The sequence below is a fragment of the Notamacropus eugenii genome, chromosome 2 (genome assembly GCF_028372415.1).
Source record: "Notamacropus eugenii isolate mMacEug1 chromosome 2, mMacEug1.pri_v2, whole genome shotgun sequence".
NCBI lineage: Eukaryota > Metazoa > Chordata > Mammalia > Diprotodontia > Macropodidae > Notamacropus > Notamacropus eugenii.
In genome coordinates, this window is record NC_092873.1 from 354,276,778 (window position 1) to 354,301,941 (window position 25,164).

At 48.8% G+C, this 25,164-nt stretch overlaps 2 protein-coding genes across 6 annotated transcripts; one reads left to right on the top strand and one right to left on the bottom strand.

Annotated features, from left to right (window-relative positions):
• Window positions 1-3,850: 3,850 nt before the first annotated feature.
• Window positions 3,851-7,369, top strand: CISD3 (CDGSH iron sulfur domain 3). Its single transcript, XM_072646254.1, has 4 exons — window positions 3,851-3,957; window positions 4,795-4,854; window positions 6,316-6,429; window positions 6,898-7,369. The coding sequence occupies exons 1-4, from the start codon at window positions 3,904-3,906 to the stop codon at window positions 7,075-7,077; spliced, it is 408 nt and encodes a 135-aa protein (XP_072502355.1). The 5' UTR covers window positions 3,851-3,903; the 3' UTR covers window positions 7,078-7,369.
• Window positions 7,370-8,639: 1,270 nt separating this feature from the next.
• Window positions 8,640-23,991, bottom strand: PCGF2 (polycomb group ring finger 2). 5 transcript variants are annotated; one of them, XM_072646250.1, is made up of 12 exons: window positions 23,772-23,891; window positions 16,634-16,709; window positions 16,263-16,358; window positions 15,521-15,663; window positions 14,628-14,724; window positions 14,194-14,249; window positions 14,020-14,070; window positions 13,451-13,559; window positions 13,136-13,190; window positions 12,907-13,005; window positions 10,884-10,964; window positions 8,640-10,565 (listed from the first exon to the last, which is right to left on the bottom strand). In XM_072646250.1, exons 4-12 carry the CDS (start codon window positions 15,630-15,632, stop codon window positions 10,194-10,196), a joined length of 1,032 nt encoding a protein of 343 aa, XP_072502351.1. In that variant the 5' UTR covers window positions 15,633-15,663; window positions 16,263-16,358; window positions 16,634-16,709; window positions 23,772-23,891; the 3' UTR covers window positions 8,640-10,193. The 5 variants fall into 5 exon arrangements, with proteins under 5 accessions (XP_072502351.1, XP_072502352.1, XP_072502353.1 ...); XM_072646251.1 differs by lacking the exon at window positions 16,263-16,358 and having other exon boundaries at window positions 23,772-23,885; XM_072646252.1 differs by lacking the exons at window positions 16,263-16,358; window positions 16,634-16,709 and having other exon boundaries at window positions 12,907-13,002; window positions 23,772-23,991.
• Between the last annotated feature and the right edge of the window lie 1,173 nt (window positions 23,992-25,164).

The window sequence follows — 25,164 nt, forward strand, 5'->3', positions numbered from 1 at the left end:
CACTTGGGGCTCCTAAAACATTTCCTTTTTCTCTTACAGGTCGGAGAAAGATAAGCACTTAGGGCTTACTCCTGGATTGATGCCTCTGTACTCAATCCCTGTTAACCGGTTGTCAAGTTGGCTCAAGAGAAGAATTGAGAAGTGCATTTCTTTTCCCTCTGTGCAGAGATGGGGAGCTACAGATGTGGAATATTGTATTTGTGGTCAGAGGCAATTGACATGTTGTATGGTTTGGCCAAGCTATTTCCTTTTTCTCTTACTTTGATACAAGGAAGGTCAGTCAATAAGCCTTTATTAGGCACCTATTATGTGCTAGGTACTGAACTAAGCCCCAGGGATACAAAGATTGGTAAAAGGATCCTTGTTCCCAAGGACCTCACAGTCTAATGAACTTTGACTTTCTAGGAAGGGGAGGGAGGAGCAATATATTAAACACGATATAAAAACAAAAGATATTGATTAAAAAAGATTTAAAAAATAGTAATTGGTTGTTAGAGGTCATATGGACACCCAAACGTCTATGGCTGCGGCAATGAATTAACATGCCCAGCCCAAACTCATATTTGGCCTTCTTTCTTTAGGGTTGCCTCTCACTTAATCAAGAGGCCTGGTCCACAGGATGTAGCTGCAGTGATGCTCAGGCCTTGACCCTCTGCCAGGCAAGGAGGGCCAATACTCAGAGCCAGTGCGGTTTGGAGGAAAGTACCCTCTACTTGTAAATCAGAAAGACATGGGTTTGTTAAAATTTTAGCTCTGATAACCACTTATCAGAAACAGCATCTGTCTCACATCAGAGAACCTGAGTTCATAGTCCTACCTGTGTAGGTAGGTATTTATAAATATATAATAGGTATTTAATAAACGTTTATTGAATAATTTATTGGTCAAGTCATTGCCCCTATCTGGGCCTCAGATTCCCCATCTATAAAATGGGGAGGGGGGATGGAACTAGAGGATGTCTAAGGGCTCTAAAATGTTAGTGATTCTACTTCTACATCTAATTCATAGGACTAAAGTGCTTCTTTCCTCCACCCCCCACCCCTGTTTGTTTAAATTTGTATGGCTGTCTCCCTCTCTCTCTTTTTTAATATCACCTTCCTTTCCCAATACATCTTTCCCCTTAACCTTTAAAACACAGAAGAAAAAGAGGAAAAAAGAAAAACTGTCTGGCCACACACATCGACTAGGTCTAAAAGTGTTTTGCAAAACTTAGTGTGCAGAATGGACCAGCGGCGGTTACAGTGGCAGTGCTGGGCTTGAAGTCAGGAAAACTCAACTTCTTGAGTTCGAATTTGGCCCCAGACACTTTTACTACACGGCCAAGTTACTGTTTGCCTCAGTTTCCTTATCTGTAAAATGAACTGGAGAAGGAAATGGCAAACCACTCCAGTATCTTTGCCAAGAGAACTCCCAAAGGGGTCATGAAGGGGTCATGGAAATAACTGAACATTATTATTATTATATTATAATAATTATTATCAGTCAGGGTTGGCCCTTGCTTAGCTAGTATGTACTCTGTTTTCCAACAGCATGTTTGCTCATCAGCCAGTATATGCACGCAACACAGCCTCAGTTTTCCCACCCTTTGTACAGGCAGGAAATCAAATTCAGTAAGCATTGATTAAAGGCCCATTTAGTGTGCCAGAAACTTCGCTAATGCTCCCTGGATAGAGTGATTAAACACCTTGAGGGCTTCCAAGCGACCTGCTTACTGCTAGTACCTAACTTTTCTGCCTTGAGGAGGGCTTAGCTGTCTCCAAACTAGAGAACTGGTAACAAGAGATTAGGCAAATTCAAAGGCCTTAGGCCAGGGATGGGGAAACTTTGTCCTTGAGGTCTCCAGTGGTGTCCTTTTATTAAGGGGATTTGTTCGATGAAGTTTGGATTCAATTAAGAGGGCCAAATTTTCGGACCTCAAGGCTGAAAATTCCCCACCCTTGCCTTAGGCTATATCAGTTAAAGATAAGAGTTGAGGATCTTTGTCCTAAAGCTGGTTTTGCAACTTACTTGTTTGTCTTCATTCTGGAAGAGGATGTGATGTCTGGGAGGTGATATGCAAGGAAACTGGATTTAAGTGAGGGAGGGTCATGCCAAATCATCAGGGAGCCATCTGGGTCCACACTTACCTGTGTGGCCTTGGAGAAATCACTTTGCCTCTTGGGTTCTTGCTTTCCTCCACTGTAAGAGGGCTCCACTAGAAAGGATGCCTCCCACCTTTGAACCCAAGGATTCTAGAAAGAGGTCAGTTTGGACTGAGAGGTTGCAACCACATTGTAGGTGGCGTTAAATTGGAGTCAGGAATCAAAACTTTAATGTGGAAGTAGTGGGGAACCACTGAAGGATTTTGAACGAATGAAGCATTGATCGAGCGCTTACTATATGCACAACACTGGGGAGCTCATATTCTGATGGGGAAGACAAGCCATGTGGAAGATTTCAACTACCATCCAAATGGAAAAATCCCATGGTCTTTGCAGTGCAGTGGTAGAGGATAATCCCTCTGCTTTAAAGTCTTTTCCGCTGAGCAAATCAGGTCAGTTTCTAACGCTGGATTGTTTGACAGTGCCGAGGGCTTTGGTGGCGAAGTATTTTGAGTACATAATAATAGCCTTGTAGGGGGAGATACATATGTACATGTGTGCATATATGTATACATGAGTAGACTATATGTGTACATATGAGTAAAAGGTGTACATACGAGTATATATATATGGCATTGTGGGCAGCTAGCTGGTCCAGTGGATAACGCACCCTGCTTGGAGTCGGGAAGACCTGAGTTGAGATCCGGCCTCAGACGTTTACTGGCTGTGTGACCCTGGGCAAGTCACTTAAACCCTGTTTGCCCCAGATTCCTCATCTGTAAAATGAGTTGGAGAAGGAAATAGCAAACCACTCCCGTGTTTTTGCCAATAAAAGGACAAATAGGGTCGAACAAGCCTGAAAAACGACTAAACAGTATGTTGTATTATGTACATGCATCTCATCTATCTGTCTGTCTGTCTATCATCGATCTATTCTAGCTGTCATCTATCTCATCTATCTATCCACCATCTCTCCAGTTTCTTTTGATTCTTCCTGGGAGGCAGGTGCTTCTAGTAACTCCATTTTACAGATGAGGGAACTGAGGCAGACAGGTTAAGCTAGTGCGGGTCGACAAGATTCGAAGGGGTCTTCCCGCCTCCAGCAGAACAGAACGAGTGCCCTGGTCCTAGCTGAAAGGCCAGGGGAGTGTTCCCGCAAGTGAAGAGAAGGATGCGGGGTCGTTCCTGCGCCCCAGGTGCAGCGCCGCGCTCGGGGGTCTCCCAGGTCCCTGGCACACAGCCTCGGTGACGTGACATTGCGGTGTGCGCGGGCACCATGTGGGCTAGGGCCGGAAGGCTGGCAGAGCCTCCAGCGCTTCCGAGAACTGTCCTGGGGAGGTCGCAGGGAGCCGCCGAAGACGTCGGGCCGTGCCCGGCTCTGGCGCCCCGCAGGCGCATCTCGCATTTCAAAGTGCGTACGCTTTGCAGACGGCCGCACCGAGTGCGCGCAGAGAGCCTTTCCCGCCCGGCTCCCCTGGCAACCTCCGCGCTCGGCCGCCCAGATTTAGGGTGGGGCGCGACCCGCCCAGGAAAACAGCTGGTGCCCGGGGCTGCGCGGCCTCGCTCCGCCTGCCTCCCGCAGGAAGGGGGCGGTGCGCCGAGGGAGCGGGCGCCTGGCGCGGGGCGGGCGCATCCCCAGCGCGCCCGCGGCAGAGCCTGACACAGCTCGGGGAGGCCGGCGGGGAAGGTGACCCGGCCACGGGGCGGGGCCCGCGGGCCGGAGGCGGGGCCCGAGGCCCGGGGGCGGGGCCCGCGGGCCGGAGGCGGGGCCCGAGGCCCGGGGGCGGGGCCCGAGGCCCGGGGGCGGGGCCCGCGGTGCAGGATGACCATGGCCGGCGCGGTAGCTGGGCTGCGGACCGTGTGGAGCCGTGCGGCGGTGAGCGGCGCCCACCGGAGCGGGACAGGCTGCCAGACCCCCCAGCCCCCGATCCTGCCCCCCGGGCCTCCCTCCTCCCCATCCCTTAAACCCCTTTCTCCCCGCCGTCCCTCGTCCTCAGTGTTTCTCCCTGCCCCCCTCCCCCCGCTCCCCTCTGCCCCAGTTTCTTCCACTGTAAAACGGGGTGGTGCTGGAGGCCCTCGGAGGGATCCTCAGGCCGGGGAGGACAGCGCTGACCCCGACCCCAGACCGTGCCGCGCCGGGGCTGCTCCTTCCTGCCGGTCTGACCTTGGGCGGGTCACCCCACCTCTGCCGGGCTGTAAAATGCGGGCGGGCTGCGCTCCCCGGGGCTCCCCTGTTTCTTCTGGCCCCTCTGCCTCCCATTCCTGAGTTCCCTTGGGTCTTCTCAGGTCATTTTCTGTCGTGCCTGCCCCTTCGTGAACCATTCTGGGGTTTTCGTGGCAAAGTTGCTGCAGTGGGTTCTTGCTCGTTTTACAGATGAGGAAACTGAGGCAAACAGGGTGAAATGACTTGCCCAGGGTCATTCTGACATCCCAGCTGACTCTAGCCCCAGGGCTCTATCCACTTCACCACCTAGCTGCCCTCCGGTCTTCTCACACCGTTCTGGAAATCCTCTTCCCTTTACTTTATCCTTTTGTTTTACCGTCTTCTGGTCTCCTTTCCTCTTATCTCGGCTTCTTTCTCTCCCCTTTGCCTCTTCCTTCCTTTCCTCAGCCTTGAGTAGTGAGGATGGTGGAGAAACAAGCCCCAGGATCAACTTTTAAAAACTTATTTTATTTTTCTTTCTAATCTTTTCCCCACTGTTCCTGTCCCCAGCCCTTCCACCAGAGTGCAGAGCTGAGGTGGAAGCAGACCAGGGTGTTCTCCTCTTGGCTAGTAAGTATCCACATACATTCCTTCCCTTGAAGTAGCTAGTAATGGCTAGAATCCAGAATTTAGAATAAGGAAAACCCAGATGTCATTCCTGTCTCGGATACGGCTTCCTGGGCTGTAAAAATGGGGATCATGATAGCACCTCAATTAGAGGGTTGCTGTGGTGATGCCGTGTATATACATATGTATGTGCATGTGTACATATATACACATACATATGTATAGAAAGCACACCTTAGATCTTTGTATCAGGGTTCTTGGATGTCATGGATCCCTTTGGCAGGCTGATGAAGCATAGGGATCCCTTCTTAGAATACTGGTTTAAAATGTGTAAAATACAAAGGAAGCCAGTTATGTTTAAGTAATTATCAAACTACTTAAAAAACAAATTCATTATGCCCTAAGGGCTATCATACCCTTTGACCCAGCAGTGCCCCTTACTATGTCTATATCCCAAAGAGATCAAAAGGAAAAGGACCCATATGTAAAAAAATATAGCAGCTTTTTTGGTGGTGGCAAAGAATTAGAAATTGAGGGGATGCCCATCCATTGGGGAATGACTGAACACGTTGAGGTAGGTGCTTGTGATGGAACGCTACTGTGCTAGAAGAAAATGAGGCAGTCTGGTATCCAAAAAACCTGGGAAGACTTCCATGAATCGATGCAAAGTGAAGTGAGCAGAACCAGAACATTATACATGACAAGAGCAGCATTATACAATGATCAAGTGTGAATGACTTAGCCGCTTTCAGCAATATAATGATCCAAGAGGTCCAAAGGACTCATGAAAAATGCTCTCTGCCTCCAGAGAAAGAACTGATGGGAGTCTGAATGCAGATCAAAGCATACTTTTTAATTTTTCTTGTGGTCTTCTATTTGTTTTGTTTTTGTATTTTGGGTCTGTTTTCTTTTGAAACATGGCTAATAAGGAAATGTTTTACATGATTTCACATGTATAATCTATATCTAATTGCTTACCTTCTCAAGGAGAGAGGAGGGAAAGAAAAGGAAGGAGGAAGAGAATTTGGAACTCAAAATTTAAAAAAATGCTAAAATTGGTAGATATAATTAAAAAATAAAATATAAACATTTAGAAAAAATAAAAATGAATAATTTGTACAATAATTACACTGTAAAGACAAAATTTAGAAAGACTTAAGAACTCTGACCAAAGCAATGGCTAACCCTGATTGCAGAGGACCAGTGTTGAAACGTGCTACCTCCTGACTGGGGTCATAGACTCATACACAGAATGAGATATACATCTTTAGACATGGCCAGTATGAAATTTTGGTTTGCTTAATTAAACATATTTGTGATAAGGCAAAAAATTTTTCCCTTAGTGGGGGAATGGGTTGGAAAGGATAAAAATAATTTTTAAAAACTCAATAAATTGAAAGAATAGAAAAAAGGCCTACTTTGTGTAAAAATTATTAAACTTATCCCTTCCTTCTTTATTCATAGGAAAAATGGTTTCCAAGGAAGAAACCTGTGATTGCTCAGAAAACACCCATCAAGGTATCCCTGAAGGCAGGGAAAACCTATAGATGGTGTGTGTGTGGCCGAAGTAAGAACCAGGTAGGATCTTGAATAGGTATTGGGTATCCCTGGCATGCTCTGGGTCCATCCCCCACCCCCGCCCCAGGGAAGGCTATCCCTGCCTCCTTCTCTTTCTTCCACCCTCCCTACCCCAGGAGAACCTTTCTGGAAGGGGCAGAAGGGGAGAAGGGCAGATACAGGCTGTAAGTCATTCCTAAGCTTGTCCTGATTTTGTTGGGACCCAACCTTCCTAATCTTCCCCCTTTCTTATCAATTCATTTACCTCTCCCCATCTCTGAAAACATTCAGTATTCCCAAGAAGCCATTCCCAGCCAACTTCCATAACTTGACTGGATAACTCCTTTACTCTGTCTTCCTCATCCAACCCGGGGCTGGTTTCAGTCCTGCTCTGGTTCTCCCTCCCCATCCCAGCTCAGCACCCAGCACAGGGACCTGAAAGGCACAGGCCTTGAGTAGTTGTGTTTATAGCCTTCTTTTCTCCTGTAGCCCTACTGTGATGGCTCCCACCTCTTCCAAAGAACAGGCCTGTTCCCCCTCAAGTTCAAAGTTGAAGAAGACCGTTCAGCTTTTCTTTGCACCTGCAAGGCAACCCTGAAGCCTCCGTATTGTGACGGTACTCACAAGAGTGAACGAATACAGAATGCCCAAGAGGGTTCCCCGCTCTGACCAGCATATCTTGGGTTCGGGTTGGCAGCATGGGGGCCTCCCTTCCAGGCACTTTGGAGGCCTTGACTGCCATCCCACTAGGACATCCTCCTAAGACCCTTCTATTCCTCCATACCTGGGACTAGGCTCAGCTTGTGTCTCCTCCATAGGTAGGAGGCTTTTGGTGTCATTCCCTGGATTTGATCTCTTGACCTATCAGAGTATGAAGTTCCATGGGCCCCTCCCCCAAACAGAACCCAGGAGCATGTATTCACCCCTGTCTGTCACCATTAAATATAATGGTTTTTCTCAATGTGTTGCTTTTTCTTAATTTTCATCAATGTGAGAGGAGGGAAAATCCAGTTCCAGGACTGGTGGCCTGATACATTTCTTTCTCCCCTATAACGTTTTCCTAACATTATATGTCAGCCAATTACCCGATCCCCTCATTTGACACACAAGGAAACTGAGGCTTATGTTAGAATGTTTCTCCTTTAGTGGCCTTTTTTTTGTAACATCAACACTTATCGCTGGCTGATACACAGGAACAAGCTTGTTGATAAGGCGTAAAGATTTGTCTTTACCACTCCCAGTAGTAAAGTTGGGTTCCGTTTCACTGGGCAGTATGGGTATTCCATTTCCAAAGTCCTTTTTCCACACCCCATCCAAATCCATCTCCCCCTGCCTCTGCCTCTTCTTCCTTTGGCTTTGGAAGTTACGTCTGCTCCTTACAATCGGGAGTTTTATCTTCATTCAGCCTGTATCCCCAGTGCCTAGCATGGTGCTTGGCCCAATGCTTGTTTGGGCTGCTGAAGTGCACTTAGTTGATCAAATTGATTATTTGTCAAGTGCTGTACAAACTTGAACACTATGTAAACAATAATACTAGCAGTGACACTACTAATTATAGTAACAGTTTCAAGGTTCACCAGCTCTGTCCCCTTATTCCCTTGCTTGTCAGACATCCCACAACACCCCATGGGCCAATTCTAGAATTAAAATCCTGAATTCTGGGCCTAGGAAACTGAAGTATGAACAAAACACTAGGCATTTAGTAGGGATAAGTGGCAAGAGAATTAGCCCAGGGAATAGCTTAGATTCAACTTTTGTTTCTAACAAATAGCTACCTCACAGGACTCTAGTGAGGCTAGGCTAAGTTAGGTCTTTGAGAAGCAGCCCAGAGCACTGGATAGAATGCTAGACTTGGGAGTCAGGAAGACCTAGTTTCAGATCCCTCTTAGCTACTCACTAGCTGTGTAAGTCCCTTGACCTCTCTGGGCCTCAATTGCCTCATCTGTAAAATGAGGTCAGACTAGCTGAATTCTGAGATCCCTTCCAGTGCTTAGTTTATGAACACAGAATGCTTTGCAAACCTTATAGATGGTGGGGGGGGTGGGGGTTAATGAATTTTCCAGTGCTTCCATGGGGGAATGGGGATAGCTGCTCTTCCTTATTTTTTGACTGTTGGGTGGGTAAGGGTAGTTGTCAGACTGAGGGTTAAAGGACCCTGCTTGACAATGGACTCCCCATCATAAGCCACCTCCCCCCGCCCCCCACCAAAGAAAACTATGAACAAGCCCAAGGAGAATCTGCAGCATTTATTACAAAGCTGATTAGTCGTACAAATGCCAAGGCAGGGGGGAGGGAGGGAGAGAGGAAACACACACAAATCACAGGACCCGCAACAAGGACAGGATGCACACAGACAAAGCCATTTGGTTGACTGTACCCCTACAGAAGAGTCAGGGATCAGTGCCCTGCCTCCTTACCCCATCCCACCTTCTCACTATTTACACCAGAGGAGTGACAGGGCCAAGCTAGGGTTGCTTGATCGGAGGAGTCCAACCCAGCCCTGTAACAAAGTCATTCAGCCTTTCACCGGATGGGGCTAACCCTAACCCACCCCACCTCAAACCAGGGTGTCTGTTCAATCTGAGGAAAGAGGGACCCTGGTAATCCTACCTTTGTCTTGTGCTTTGAGATCCCCCTTTACATCTGTCCTGAACTTGGGGCCCTGGGCAGAGGGAGGAGGAGGGGGACTGCTGACCCTCCCAGGGACTTTTCCCAAGTCTGGGATCAGTGTGCTTTGTGTGAGGTTCAAATGCCCTCTCCCAAAAAAGTCCCAAATATGGACTTCACTTGCAGCCTCAGTTAACCCCTGGCAAAAGGAGAATGGGAGTGAGGGGTGGGGAGGGGAAGAGTGTCCACACTGGAAAAGCTTCCAGGTAGGTTCAGGAGCTTCTGATGCCTCCTTTCCTCCTCCTCCCTCAGGTTCTCTCCTTCAGCAAGATAAATGCCAAAAAGGGCACAAACAAAAGGAAAAAGATTCTAATCTACCCACAGAAGCTACAAGGCTGGGGAAGGAGAGGAGGGAGGGGAGAGGTTGGGAACTACTGCCCCCACCCCTCCGGATCTCCCCCTCAGAACCGAAGGACAAACCGCATTTGCAAAAGGCACTGTCTGAGAAAAGCTCCCTACGTTAAGCACAGGGGTGGGGGGGAGCAATGAAGGGAGCTCTCCCCACCTTCGTCCCCACCCCCTCCTCCCCTTTATGATCACACTCCATTTTGGAAAGCTGCCTCTGCGGCCCCGGGGTGTGCTAAACTTACAGGACTTGGGGCTACCCAAAACTTGGGGGGTCTCTGAGGAGGGGGACCCCGAATGGGACAGAGGCACTCAGATCCACACCTCCACCTGTTCTTGCAGGAGAGGGGAGAGCAGGAGGAAGGGGCAGGCCAGCCCCCAAATTCTACCTCCCTTCCCCTTCCCAGCTAAACGTTTAATCCCAAAGGGGAAGGAGCCAGAGTAAATCATGCAGTTCCCTTAAAAATGAATGAAGAAAACCCAAACACACAGAATCCACACCCGTACCTGCACACACATACATGTAAGGTCTCTTGTTTCCTGCAGCTTTTAAATTAATCTGGCTAGTCCATAGAAAATAAGTATGTATATTTGGTTTTCCTATGTACACATATATATATAGATAGATTTATTTATAAAACCCAACCCCTCCCTCTACCCCCCTCAGGGTGGGGTAGAGGGAGCTTGAGTCAAGGAGGGAAGAGGGGAAGTCAAGAAAAAGGGGAGGGGGTAGAGAAGTGAGGCTGCACAAATCGGGTAAAAAGCCCTAGTCCTCAGGTTAAGGGGGGCACTGGGGTACCATTGACAGTCATCTTGCGCCCCCTGCTGGTAGATGGCGGTGTCTGCAGGCAGTTCGAGGTGCCGCCATTGGTGGTGGTGCCCCCTGGTGCAGATGTGGGGCTGGGGGAGGCTGGGTGGGTAGTGGTAGGCCCATGAGAGCTGGGCGAACCATGGGAGGGAGTCGCAGGGCTGGGCAGGGAGGAGGAGGTGGCAGGCAGGGTGGCGGGGCTGGGGGCCTTGTCGCTGACCGACTCGCACTCAGACGCCCCGCTGGTGTTGGTGCCTTCTGACGGAGCGGGTACAGTGGGCAGCGGAAGCCGCTTACAAGCTGGCTGGACTCTGTACTTGAGGGGGAGAGGGCCATTCTGCAGCGGGGAGGGAGGGGAGCCAGGAGAGAAACAGGGAAGGAAAGGGAGGGTCAGGGGCCAAAGTCTCTCCTGCCCTACGTGCCTCACCCCGAGAACAAAACATCAGCACCAAGAGAAGACAGAAGGGAAGGTGAGGGAGGACAAAGACGGGAGAGGAATCAGCAAAAACAGCCAAAAATAGAAACAGACACTGAGACACCAAGAAAATGAAGGAAAAAAGGAATGAGGGTGAAAGAAAGAACTCAGTTCTAGTTGAGTGAGTTCCTCCAGCCCTGCCTGCCTCCCCACTCCCTCCCAGCTATCCTGAATGCTCACCCGTCTCCAAGGGTAAATGTAGGCTATGTCCATGAGTGTATAATACTCCTTCAGAGGTTCGTCCTCATACAGCACCTCCACCTGGGGAAACACCAACAACAGGAGAGGGAGGAGGGGGGAAGCAGAGGATGGACATCATGACCTGCCCAAGGGGACAGAGCTTTGCTCAAACGGGTTCTAAGCTTACCAGACTTCTCATAGGAAGAAGCAAACAAGTATCTTAAAATTCTCTTCTGAGATAGAAGAGACCTCAGAGGCCACCTAGTCTAACCAATATTTACAGAAGAAGCCTTTCTATGATGTTTCCAATAAAGTCATCCAGCCCACTGCCTCCTAAGGCCACTCATTCCATTTAAGTATTATTAATTGTTAGGAAGGCACGTGTTTTGGGGTTTTTTTTTTGCATGAAAAAGCATTTAATTTTTTAAAATATCCCTCAATTACATGTTAAAATAATTTTTAACATTTTTTTAAAAGTTTTGAATTCCAAATTCTTTTCTTCTCTCCCCACATGGCTCCCTAAGATGATAAGCAATCCAATACAGGTTATGCAGCACGTGATTTTTAATGTTTCTTAAATGGAACTAAAATTTGCCTCTTTCCCATCATCCCTGGTTTGGCTGTCTAGGCACCCAGGAAGAACAAATGTAATCCTTCTCTCGCAAGGACAGCCCTTTCAATACTTAAAAACAGCTCTGAATGCCCCAGCCTTCCCAGACAGCCATCTCTTCTCCAGAATAAATAACACTCCCAGGTCCTTTCAGATAATTTCCATTTGTCATTTTGGAGTCTATTTATTAGAATGTGAGCTATTGGAATGCGCACCCATCTTGATTTTTTCTGTGTCCCCAGCATTTAGCACAGAGCATTGCAAGTAGTTTGTACTTAATGCTTCATTCATTCATTCATTCATTTGCTCACCATCACAGTCACCATTCTCTACATAGGCCCCAGCTTGTCATGTCCTTGCCAGATTGTGGCGCCCAAAACTGGATACTCTAGATTTGGTCTGACCAGGACAGAGGGACACTTATTTTTCTTGCTCTGGACACTCTAGTTCTACACATGATTAATAATGATGATTTAATGATTCTATTTGATTAATTAAAATCAGGGCAGCTTAAAAAAAACACTTATGGGCTTGTAAGCTCTTACAGTCCATTGAAAAAACCCCGCAGGCCTCTGTCATTTGAAATTACATCTGGACATGTTTTCCTGATTCCATACTTGTACAATTGAGTATTTTAACCCTATTGTAGGATTGTGCAGTAATTTCTATTGAATTTCACATTTTTTCTTTTTAAAACTTTTATCCTTTTTTTTAATTTGCATTTGTTTTCTCCCCCAAAATTAAAAAAAACCTCTCATAACAAATCTGCAAAGTCAAGCAAAAGTAAATTTCCCTATTAAATTACATCTTATTAGATTGGATCCGGTCATTTTAGTCCATTGATATCTTCAGATCCTGATTCATCATCAATTGTATCAGTGATACAAAAAAATGTTGAATACAACAAAGGTAAAGGCAGAGCCTTGTGGCATTCTACTAGAGACTTCCCTGAAGGCTGAAAGAGATATTTACCATTCTATGGGTCCCCTCAGTTACCCATGCAATCATTCAGCCCATGTCTCTATCATGTTTACAAGGATATTATGAGAGGCCCTGTCAAATACCTTGCTTAGATAAAACTTGGTTCTACTGTTTTCAAAATAGTCCTGCCCTATGAGAAAGACTCCTCACAAAACATACATAAGATCCCCAAACTAAAGGAGCCCATCATGCCATCTTTGGCTGGCCACCCCTGGCATACAGCATTATCTCCCTAGCAGTCCTCTAGGGGCACAAATGAGCACAAGGGAAGGTCATCAGACTTGGAGTGGCATTAGGGAGATCTAGAGGGACCAAGGAAAGCCACTATAGCCAACCAGGCTGTAGAGAAAGAAGATAAACACATGAACCGGCACACAGACACAGCATCCATCATGTGATTACAGTCGCTTGGGGCTCCTGAGGTCAACTCACTTTATACTTGCTGGGCACATCCATCTTGTTACGAAGAAACTTGGCAAGATGCATGACTGTCATGGCTGCCGGGCATCGCAGAAACCGCACCCCTGTCTTCTGGGAGAAAGGGAGGGGACAGAAGGGTTCAAGGCAGGAGGAGGGAAGGAACAACACTGCAGTCTCCTCCAGTGATTCCCCTCCCCACCCCAGTCCCACCCCACTCTTCCCTTCTGCCTCTAGCACTCACTTTCTCCTTGTCCCCGTCCCCATTCTCCAGGGCGCCCTTCTTCTCTTCCCTGTCCCTGTTGGGTGAAGGAATGAAGCCAGGAAATCCCAGGAGAGGGAGGGGGTCCCTTCCCAACCCCGTCCTGATCCCTCCAGGGAGGGGGCTCATTATCAGAAACATTCCCACCCTGAGTTGAAAATCCCACGGATGTGGGAGAGAATGAAGAAACTCCAGCTAAGGAGCAGGAAAAACAAAAGCCCTTGGGACCCGGGCAGGTATCCTGATCTATTCCAGCTTCCAGGTCCCCCCAGACCAGAGCAGGGACAAGGGACTTGCCTGACACCCTCGTAAAATTCAATGGAGAGGCTGACGATTTCATCATCACTCAGAGCCCCCTTTTCCTGTTCTAGGACCTCGCCTCGGTCTTCATTGGAGCCATTGGGGACTAGGGGGGAACGGAGCAGAGTGAGTGGCAGGAAAGGTTGGGGGAAGGATCCTCAGCCTTGGGGTGGGGCAGGAAGGGGGCCCACACTCGCCACTCCTCCCCACTTTCCCAAACTCATTTTAATTCACCAAAATATTTAAGCACCAACTCTGTACCAGACACAGAATTAGGCCCTGGGGATGTGGAGACAAAAAAGAGAACAGTCCCTGCCCTGAGAGAGCTTACATTCTGCTGGAGCACCAGGGCTCTGGACTGGCATACTCAACAGGTCTCCTTTCTTGGCAGGCATACTCACTCAGCCCAGTGTGGGGGAGGACCAAACCCAAGTCATGCCGTGGTGGGGACAGGGTCTTGGTGGGGAATTAGGGAGAGAGAGAGAGTCTGACACATACACACGTGTGCTTCCGCTTTCCCACCCTTCCCCAACCTACTCAGCCCAGGACTGAGGAGAAACATTCACCTTCGGTGACAGGGTAGGCTGCGTAGAAATCTCGCCGACGTTTCATCTCATCTGGAAGGAAAGAGAAGGCAAGCTGACTGTGAGCGTGAGGAGGTGTGCAGGGATATTCAAGGAAATGAAGGAGGGGAGGTTGAGGTTCAAGGGAGGGAGGGAGGAAGCAAGGATGGCCCGTACCTTTAAAAAGTCCAGGGACTAGTTTATATACGATGTCTTGAAGGGTTTTATCTGACCTGGAAAAGATGTCACAAGTGGTGAGATCCGTGAATCCACTTGTCAAGAGAAGCCAAAGCCCTTCCCCATCTCTCTGGGCCCTGGAAACCCCTTCTCTGATGGCACTCGTCCTCTGTGGTCATTGGACACGTGGCCATTGTGTCTTGAATTACAAGCCAAATCCCAAGAATTTATCCCTCCCTGGCAATTTCTTAAGCTCTTTCCTGACTCACACTCCCCCCCCCCCCCATTTGGGGGTCCCTTAGTCAGCAAAGTGGCCAGATGAGGGGTGAGGGAGGACAGGCAGAGTAAACAGTGAGAGGGAGGAGAGAAGAACCCAGGGCAGGAGACTGGAAGGGAAGGGGATGGCAGCCCCTCCTACTGTCTCCGGGCCCCACCTGATGCTCAGCAACGGACGTGTCTTATGGACCTGTACGTCACACATGGGACAGTACTTGTTGGTCTCCAGGTATCGGACGATGCAGGTTTTGCAGACTGGGGGAGGAAGAGTGGAGGAGGTTAGGAAGAGCCCTGGCTTCAACACAGGAGTAACCCCACAGCCAACCCATCTTCCATGCCTGCTACATTAACTTTCTCTTCTCATGTATGGGATGGGATGAGGGGTCTTGGCCAAGATATTCATCTTCCCTCCTGAGGAACTGCTAGACTGAGGCCAAATGTGGGTGTAACATGTGGTCCAATACCCTAGAGAGCCTGCAGCTAGAGAGTGGCTAGACAAGGTAAACCCCTTCAGAAAGCCTTCCTCGAATAGAGGAAGATCCCCCTTTTCCTTAATCGTTCCCTTGCCATCACGGGCTGAATGCTGCTTTAAAGACACTTTGTTCCCATCTGTCCTTTACACCCTATTCATTAGCATCTGTCTCTGCCTTGGCAATCTTAGAATCTGATGCATAGCCTTAGACCAAATCTAGTCTTTCCCATTATAGGATCATGGAGACCTGGAAGGCACCTCAGAGGTCATCCAGTCCAAATTTCAACTCCCCTCATTTTATAGTCAATGAAACGGAGACCCAGGGAGGAAAAAGACTTGCCCAAGTGGCAATCAGCAGAACTCACATTCACACCTGGGTCCTCTGAAGCTAGCCTCTGGCTTCTCTCCACTATGTCACAGCTAGTTCTCCCCAAGGGCCTGGGGTGAGGTCTTTTCCATCAGACTGAAGGCAGAGACTAAGTCTCTTCATCAGCCCAGCACTTCCTCCTACCAACTCCTGGGAAGGATGACCTATCATATGAAGATGAGTCACCACCTTCAGCCCCTTCCCCCACTTACAGGAATGCAGACATTCTACAATGGTGGTGGCATCAATGAAGTATCCCCCACAGAGGGCACACATGAGATGGGGGTTCAGTTCCGTAATCTTGATCCGAGTTGTCCGATGCATGATGCTTGGGTAAAGGAGGGGGAGTGCTGTCCTGGGGAAAGAAAGGGAACACTGAGCCAGGGGAAGCTTAGAGACAGGCAGATGGAATCCTGGGCCCTTCCACTGTCTCTCCCCACCATCACCTGCACACAACCCACCCTAGGGACTAGACACCTGGATGTCCCAGGAAGATAATGGGAACAGACGGGTGCAAGGTCCCCCTGTGTTCAGAACAAAACTAAAGATGGAAAGAGTTGGTTTAGATGACAGAAAGCGTCCTCTAGCTGGAGGTGGATGGTGAACTAAGAGATCGCAAAGGTCTTCTGAGATCTTTCCTGGAGTTCAGTATTCAGAGCAATCTGACTCTGTTTCTCCCTGTTTGAACAAGCAAAATTTCTTCTGGCTGATGTGACTGTGTCAGTCTGGTATTCATATGTGTGTGTGTATGTACATATATATAGATACATACACACAGATGTATATATGTTATATATACACATTTGTATATACATATTGTGTATATAAATGTATGTAAAAGTACATGTGTGTACACACACACACACACACACACATGCGCACGCGCGTGGATGGATATAGGCAGCTAGGTGGTGCAGTGGATAGAGTGCCAGGCCTAGAGTCAGGAAAACTCACCTTCCTGAGTTCAAATCCAGACTCAAACGCTTACTAGCTGTGTGACCCTGGGCAAGTCATTTAACTCTGCTTCAGTTTCCTCATCTGTAAAATAGACTGGAGAAGAAAATGGGGAGCTACCCTAGTATCTTTGCCAAGAAAACCCCAAATGAGATCCCAAAGAGTTGGAAATGACTGATACAATTGAATAACAGTAAATGTATGGCTCTGTGTATGTTTATATACACACATTTATCTGGAAGAAAACTTGGAGATCATAGGATCATAGATCTCAAGTTCGAAGAGACTTCAGAAACCACCTACTTCAACTCTCCTTTTACAGATAAGGAAAGTGATGTCTAGAGAAATGAATGATCTGTCCAGGGTCTCACCGATCATAGTAGAAAGACAGGAAGCCAGATGAACGGATGCCAAATCCAGCACTCCTTTTATGTCCTATAATGTCAGCTTCAGTAAACAGATTTTAACAATTAATCCATGACCTGAGCCCCTCCACAAAGTTCAGTCTCCCCTCCCAACTTCCATCTTTGCACCAAACCTGTTCCCATTCCACACCTCACTTTCTCTGGCCAATGCCTTTCTCTGAGCCCCTGCCCCCCTCCCTTCCCTTTCTTCCTGCTCTGTTCCTTCTATCCATTCCCAGTCCTGTTCCAGACTTCCTTCTATAAGAAGTTTTTCCTAATTCCTTATAGGTTCTACTCCTTTCATCCCTTCCCTGATCTCCTGCCCTGATGACCACAGTTCACTCATTTGTACACATCTTCCTGTCTGCATCCTGGATGTCTCCCTCCCTTCCTAAGCACCTTAGCTACAGACAAGTAGCTCTCTGAGGGCAGAGATAATGCCTTTGTCTTCCTCTGGACCACTTCCCAAGACCAGATGGGCCCCTGCAGGTAAAAGGGGGCAGGGAGGCAGAGAGAGGTGATGGACAAAAACCACAACTACCTGTGCTCCAAGTCTCCTGCTATATGGACAAGGAGTAACCAACTTTATACCCTAGAAAAATATCTCATGTTTCGCACCAATGAATGCCCTTCCCCCTTACATCTCTCCAGACAAACACAGAGCATGTGCCAGCACCCACTGGTGACCCCCTCTGCCTAGTACTGGTAGGGGCAGTTACAGGGTACGGGAGACAGACCTGGATTCAAATTTTGACTGTACAACTAACTAGAGCCATAAAGAGAAATAATTAATATATGCTACTTAATAACCATTTATTAAATGGAAAATTTTAAATAACAGGGGTAGGCCCAAGTGTATCCTAAGGTCCTTCCCAAGTCTAAGGTTCTGGAATTCCCTAATGTATGCTTGAAGCAACCACAGAAGACATTCTCTCTCCCAAAGATGGGCTCAGCCTAGGAGCCATTGGTGGGGAGGGTGTCAATATCCCAAGGGCAATTTCCTGATTTGTTTTCTTTTCCCTTCAGAAATCACATCTCAAATGTGAACAGGAGAAAGTTACCGAACCTCATCCCCCATCCTAGAAAAACTCCAGTGTGTAAAGTCAGAGTAGGCTGTGTATAACCCTTGCAGACCTCATCCCCTTCACACCCCTTCTTGCTCCAGCCCTCCTTCCCTGCCATCACTTCATTCAGGAAAGACTTCTAAAACCATAGCACTTGGTTTTTCTAGGGCAAGACATTCATAGGCAAGAGCAGAGGGTTTCTATAGAGACTCCAGAGATGAGGTTGGCCAGGGCCCAAAGAGCAAAGAGACCCAGAAAGGAAAAAGTCCAGACTGAGGACCAAAGACAGAGAGAGATGCAAAGATGGTAAAAAAGAGAGAGACACACAGGCAAACACTGAGCCGTAAGCAGACACAGAAAGCCATGTATAACAGGCACAATCTCTCTCTCTCTCTCTCACACACACACACACACACACACACACACAAACACACAGATACATACAGACACACTGGTGTTCAGACATGCTCAGATATGGACAGAGACACATATTCATTCAGAGGCAAAAATATACAGCCAGTTATCCAGGTTAAAGAAACAGGACACGAGGTACTCCCAGGTCCCAGGCATAAATACCAGTCTTCCCTCTTTTCCTGGGTCACAGGAAACTGTCATAGACGTAAAGCCAGGAGGGACCTTGGTGAGATCTTAGCTGTTTGATCATTTTTATAGTAACTCCATTTCTGACAAGATAACTACATATTAATATCTAAGATCCCAGGATTAAAGATTCAGAGGTGGGAAGAATACTTTGGAGAACCTTCTCATTGATTAGTTCTTAACCATTTTTCTTGTTGTTCTTATGAACCCCTCTGCAATCTGGTGAAATCTATGGACCCCTTTTCAGAATGATGTTTTCCTTCAAATTCATAACTGAAGGAAATGCTACATTTAAGATTGGTGAATATAGAAAGATATTTTCTTCCCATTCAGGTTTGCCAATCTGAAATCTATCAACAAACACCCCCACCCCCACCCCAGGTCTGTGGATCCCAGGTTAAGAACCTCTGTTCTAGTCTAACCCTTTAGTTTTACATACACACAAACACACACACGTGTATGTATGTGTGTGTATGTGTGTATGTGTGCGTGTGTGTGACCAGAAGCCGGGTCCCTTGACTTCAGATAAAATACTCTTTCCACTGCCCTATGGTGCTTCATTCCAGTATCTGGAGAGAGAAAAGAAAGTCTCAGTGTCTACCTGTCTGTCTGTGTGGATATTTGCCCCTATGTCAGGAGTGAAGGGGCGGAAGTTGAGGCCTGGCATCCCTATGAAGTCAGAGCTGCTGTCATCATTATTTTATTTACACTAGCACCTCCTCAGGTTCTCCTTCCCTTACACATAAATCCACAGACTCCCCACACCAACGCAGCCACCTCATTCAAACACTGGCTGTGTTTCCAAAACAACAGACTCTTGCTTTAAATGCATATATCAAGGTAGTTTCCATCAAGAGACACACTAGCATCCTGGCTATGGGGTTCATGACCAGGAGCCCCAGTGGAGTCATCCAGACCTCTGCTCTGAGGCCAAAGCCAGCTAAGAATGTTAATCACGCCCCTATTCTCCCCCTCAAAGCTTCAGATGAACATAACTGCTTCCACTATGGCCTTGTTCTCCTCCCCAGATTTTAGAATTTGTTTCCTACTTTCCCATCATGTCCCTAGTCCCCGCCATTCAGAGGGGCCTCAGATTTACCTATGGGGAGGAGGGAGTTAAGAGATGCTGATTGGTTCCCTCCCTGATTTCCATGGTTACCTGCAGAGCCATGTAGGCAGGATGCCAAGAGGTACAGTAAACAGGAGCCTTTATAAGTATTAGAGCCTTTGGCCCTGCCCCCTCCCCACCTCTGGGCCTCAGGGCCCCCACACACCTGACACCTAATCTCTCCCCTGATGCTACTGAGATGGGTCTATGGGGGGAGGAGAGAGAGTGGAGGCTAGGACAGCGGAGAAGAGGTGGGAGGGGTACCGAAGCTAAAACTGCAGACTGATCGAGGAAGAAAGAGCAAATGAAAAGGAGAAAGCTTCGAAGTCAAACCCAGCAGACCTAGCTTAGAAATGGGATGTCAATGGAGAATCAGTCTATACTCCTTTGAACCCCTCCTCTCAGATGGAGAGAGTAGGTCTCTCTGTCCCTTCCCCCAATCAGACCATCTACTCCACATAGTTCCTTTCTCCCTCTCCACTCTCAGGTGTCTTTCTTTGGCCTCAAAGGTCACAAAGCTCCCCAGCTCCTTAGTCTCTCTTGGTTTCAGTCTTTTTTAGGTCTTTCTTAAGAGACTTTGGACATCAACATGCTCAGAATTACTATTCATATGCTTAAAGATAGCTAGATTCTCTCCTCCCTTCACCACTACTTCTTTTCTCCAATGAAAATAATTCCAGTTCCCTGACCTAGAGATGTCTAGGTCTCAGCAGAGGTCACTCAAGGTCATACATATTGTCATACAAGGTCATGACTGGAAGGGACCTTCACGTTGCACAGATTCCCAAGAGCTGCCTGACTAGATCTTATGGTATCTATGAACGTGAATGGGGAAAGAAAAACAACAAAAAACAATCACATCTTTATTTTCACTAACCACTGGTTTTCTTCACAATCCTATGTATATTATTTTATGCACTCAAAAACATTACTCCAAAAAGGAATCCCTAGACTTCAACAGGCTGCCAAAGAGTCCATGACTCAAAAAAGTTTCCGAATCCATGATCTTGACCTACCTTTTACCTTACAAAGGAAGAGGCCTGGACTTAGAAAAGGGACTTGATCAAGATCATGCAACTTAGCAGTGTCAGCAGGAAGCAAACCCAGGTCTTCTGACTTTTGGTCTAGGGCTCTCAAAGAGGTGACAATTCCCTCCCCCCTCACCTGATCCCAGTGGGCCTCAAATGGGAGATGGACAGCACTCCCTGCAAGTAAGGGAATGAGAGAGGTAACAGGTTCCTCTGGATGGAAGCCTTAAAGTCCATCGAGGTACCAAGAAAGTTACATAGCTAGAGTTTACACATCACTTTAACGTTTGCAAAACACTTTCTTCACATGTTGTTAATCTCATATAATCCTCATAACAACCCTATGAGATAGGTGCTATTATTATCCCCATTTTACAGATGAGGAAACTAAGACTGAAAGAAGTTAAGGATTTGCCCAAGATTATACAGCTATTAAGTGTCTATTATAAAATACACCAACACCTAGCTGCCTTTTAAAACACTTATCTCATGTCTACGGTTAAGGAAGATAGGATCAAGTTCAACCTCTAGTTTCTACTATGCCTTCCCCCCAGCACCCATGTTATAAATAAGGAAGACTGAACTCCAAAAGGACATTCTCAAGGTCATATGCCAAGCAGAAGGGCATAGACAAGACCTGATTGAAGTCCTAATTTCTGCTCCTGTGGCATGCCTCTTTGTTGCCATGCAGAGATAGTTCTTTACTTATCTGTCCAAGAGAGGGTTGCCTAAACACTCTATTTCCTGTTCTGTTAATCTAGAAAAATCACATTTCTTGTGAATATTCATCCATTTCATTTTGATTGTCAGTCTTTATTGGCAAATAGTTGCATCAATCTGTTCTACCTAGAAGTCTGTCTTAAAGAAATAATCAGGCCTTGATCAGTTTCCCCCAGGATACCGGCTTTTTATCCAGGAATTATGGAAAAGAAATCCACTCCTTCATGCTTTGGTCAACACCGCCTGTTGTGCCAGAGAAGGAAGCTGTTGATTTCTTAGTCTCTTGGCTCTCCTATAATTCCCTTACCCCTCTCCACCACAGCCCAGTCCCTTGGCTGCTGGGCAGACTATTGTTGACTGCTGTCCTGGTTCCCAGTCCTGCCAGTTTTTCAGTGCTAGCTGCCTGTTGGCTGTGGTGTCAGCAGACATCCAGGGAACCCCCTAGAAAGGTGCCAAACCCAAGAGACACAACAGAGGGTGGCACCAGACAAAGACCCAACACGGAGACAGAATCAGACCCACAGTCAAACACACAGCCAGACTCACTCAATCACATTTCCTCTCTTTTTGTCTCACATGCACATGGAGATGTGGTCAGATATACATTTGGCCAGACACGCACTGAACCAGACACACCCGAACACATGTACAGCCAGAGACAGACTGAGCCAGGCACAAGAAGCCTTGCCAGATGAATGCATGGCTCACATACACACTCCCTCCTCAGCAAGGGTCTGTACACACAGAGCCTGACATAATACCCTATATAACCAGAAATACACATACACACATACTAACCTTTTGTGCACTTCTCCCCCAAATCCAAGGCAAGTTTTGACACAGATCTACTCAACAAAGGCAACCATATTCGAACACACACACACACACACACACACACACACACACACACACACCCATTCCCCAGGAAACAGAACCCTAGGAAGGAGAGAGCACCTGTCCAGAAAACCCTCCATATCTGGCCACACCAACCAAGTAAGCCTTCTATGCTCAGTTTCCTCCTGTAAGGACAGCTCCGTCATCCCAAGTCTTTCTCTACCTTTCATATTTAACACCCCCCACACCCCAAGCTGCACCTTGGACAGAGACTTTTTGCTTCTAGCATACCCTTCTCTAGCTCTCTCTAATGAACGAATCCCCTCCACTCCACTCTCTTCATTTCTCACCACCTCCTCAAACTGGCCTTAACCCCACCCCCACAGGTCAGAAGGGGTTCCAGAGGGGGAAAGTCCCACCAATGTCAGCTTTGTGGTCCCTCCCCAAATAAAAACAATTTGGAATAGGGCCGTGGGGAACATGGGGAAAGAGGGAGACTACAAGAGGCAAAGAGATACAGGCATTGGGGGGAGACACTGGGAGGGCTTCAGAGATCCCTCAGAGGTAGAGGTAACAGAGGGAGTACAACTCTACACACACACACACACATAGCCGTAAGAGACAGTCAGAGAGACAGAGTCTGAGAAAAAGACAAAGAGAGTGAGGAAAGCAGACACAACACTTTTCTATAATATTTATGGATCATTTCTACACCATCCTTACTCTCTTACGCCCCCTGCCCCCTCAACCAGAGCAGTCCCAAGCTCAAGTGGGGAGGCGGGCTGGAGGCATTTTTGGACATACAGTAAGGGAAGGAAGGGTAGGGGGAGTGAGTGCCGGGGTAGCCGGACGCACAGCTCCAGGCGCCGGAGGCAAAAGATTGGGGGTGGGGTGGGGGACCGGAGGAAGCCCCAGGCTCAGCTCTGGAGTGGGGGAGGGGCTAGCCCTCCAGACCCCTCCCCTCTGCCACAACCGAAGGAAAATATCGCGATAAGTAACCCTCTTTTTCCACCCACCCCCCCAGCCCTTAGATGTGGGGCCTCAGTTTTGGGGTGTTCGTCTCCACCTCTCTGGAGTCAAACTTTCTGCGGGGCCCGCAAAGGGAGTGTCTTATAGGCAGAGGATGGACACCAGTCTTTTCTTTGGGGGGAAGAGGAATAGAAGCCAGTATATTGGGGAGGGGGGAGTAGAGAATCCCATAGAGCGACCCGCGCAGAATCGTGTAGGCATTCCCCCGTTCTGTCCCCCAGCCCTGTAAGAACCAGGGAGCCCCTCCCCAACTCCTCGAATGTCTCGGATCCCTGGGGTCTATGGGGGGGCGCTCAGGCCCCCCTCCCCAGAGCTGTTGGGGGCTGGGGCTCTGGTGCTTCTAAGGCCCGTGGAAAGGGTCAAGAGGACGAAGACCCCCCCCCCCCCCAGGTCTCCCAGGCCCCTCCCTCCACTTCATCCCTAGGGCAGAGGAATTGGGGGGGGGCTGCGGTATTAAAGAGACGGAGGTGGTCGAGGACAAGTCGTTTAAAAAGGGGGGGAGGGAATCCGCTTCGGCCATCTTGGAAGCAGAGGAAAGGAAAAAAGAGAAAAGGGGGAGAAGAGAGGCAGACGGGGAGGGCTAGGGGTTAGGAGAAAAAGGGGGGCAGTCCGTGGGGCACCACCGCCCCCACCCCAGTAGCCTTATAAAGGGGCAAAGAGGCTCTGCATCCGAGGCCCGGCGCCAGAGCGAAGGAGGGCAGGGGCAGTCTGCGCGCGCTTACCTGGGTCCAGGGTCCGATGGGTCGCGGGAAAGGGGGGTGGGACGGAGGGGAGGGGGAGAGGGCCCAGCCAAGGCTCCCGCTCCAGCGGCGGGAGGGGAGAAACCTGGCGTAAGAAAGGAGTTTATGAAAGCGGCTTGGGGTGGGTGGGAGGGTGGGAGGGAGAGAGGGGAGGGGAGGGGACGAAGAGGGGGAGGGGAGGGACTGGGGATGGGGGGGGGGACAAAAATGGCTTTTTTTCCTTCAGACAAGAGTTGGCTCCGCCCACTCCCCACCCACGTGACCTCATTCCTTCAGGGTGTTTGCAGAGAGGGGGAAGAGGAGGGTTGGGGGAGAGGCAGGCTAGGTTGGGCCCCCACAATTGCTCCCCCGTCTCAAGCGAGGACACGCCTCCTCCGGCCCCGAGCAGCTCCCCTCGTCTTTCCCTCACCTACCGTGGCCTTCCACCTTTATCTCTTCCTCTCCCCGCCAAGCCCCTGTTACCCTGAAATGTCGGGCCCCCACTAATCCTGTGACCCCCCTCTCCGCCTCCCGGAAGGAGCCTGGGCTCCGAGCCGGTCGCCAGAGGCTGGGAAAATCGAGAAATCAAGTCTCGAAGTGGAACGTTGTACAGACGTTATCGATTAGGCCCGGGGCTCGGGGGGAGCCGCTCTCGCCCCGGCGGCCCGTCCACCCGGCCTCGGTATTGTTCATCTCGGTTCTTTTTGCTCGATCCAAACGGAATGGATTTTCAATAGCCAATTATGTGTATGTATACGTGTGCGCGCGCACATGGTGCGTATGTGTCTCTGCGTGTGTACGCACACAGAACATGGGCACACCATTTCCTCCCAGTCTTTGATTCTAGTTCCCCCTCCCTGGGGGTTTAAATCGCTCAGACAACCTAGGGAGGACGGCGGCTCGGCGCCAGCCTGCCGGAGGAGGAGCAGTCCCTGGGCCCCGGTCCGGCGCCCCCCCTCCCGCCCCCAGGAAGGGAGGGGGGCTCTTTAGTGCCAGTTTCGACAGCGGCTAGGAGGAGGACCGCGTGTCAAGACACAGCAGAGAGGGAGGAGCTCAGGCAGGGGTGCGAGGCCACGGAGTGGAAGGGTGGGCTGGAGCGCAGAGCCGTGGAGAGCCCGGGCCCACCGGGGGTCCCTCGGTCTGTGGTCTTTGCGCCCTGGGCGCTGTCCTTCGTGCATCCTGCCCCAGGTGGACCCTGTCGTGCGTGCGTGTGTGTGTGTGTGTGTGTGTGTGTGTGCTCGTGCGGGCGCTCATGGGAAAGGGGGAAAAGAAAACAGGAAAGGAGACAATGAAGGAAACGACAAGGAAGGGAAACGACGAAAAATAAATGAAAACCAAAACCTTGACAAATAGCCAGAGGAAGAAACCGGTGGCCAGAGTGGGCCAGATTCTCTCT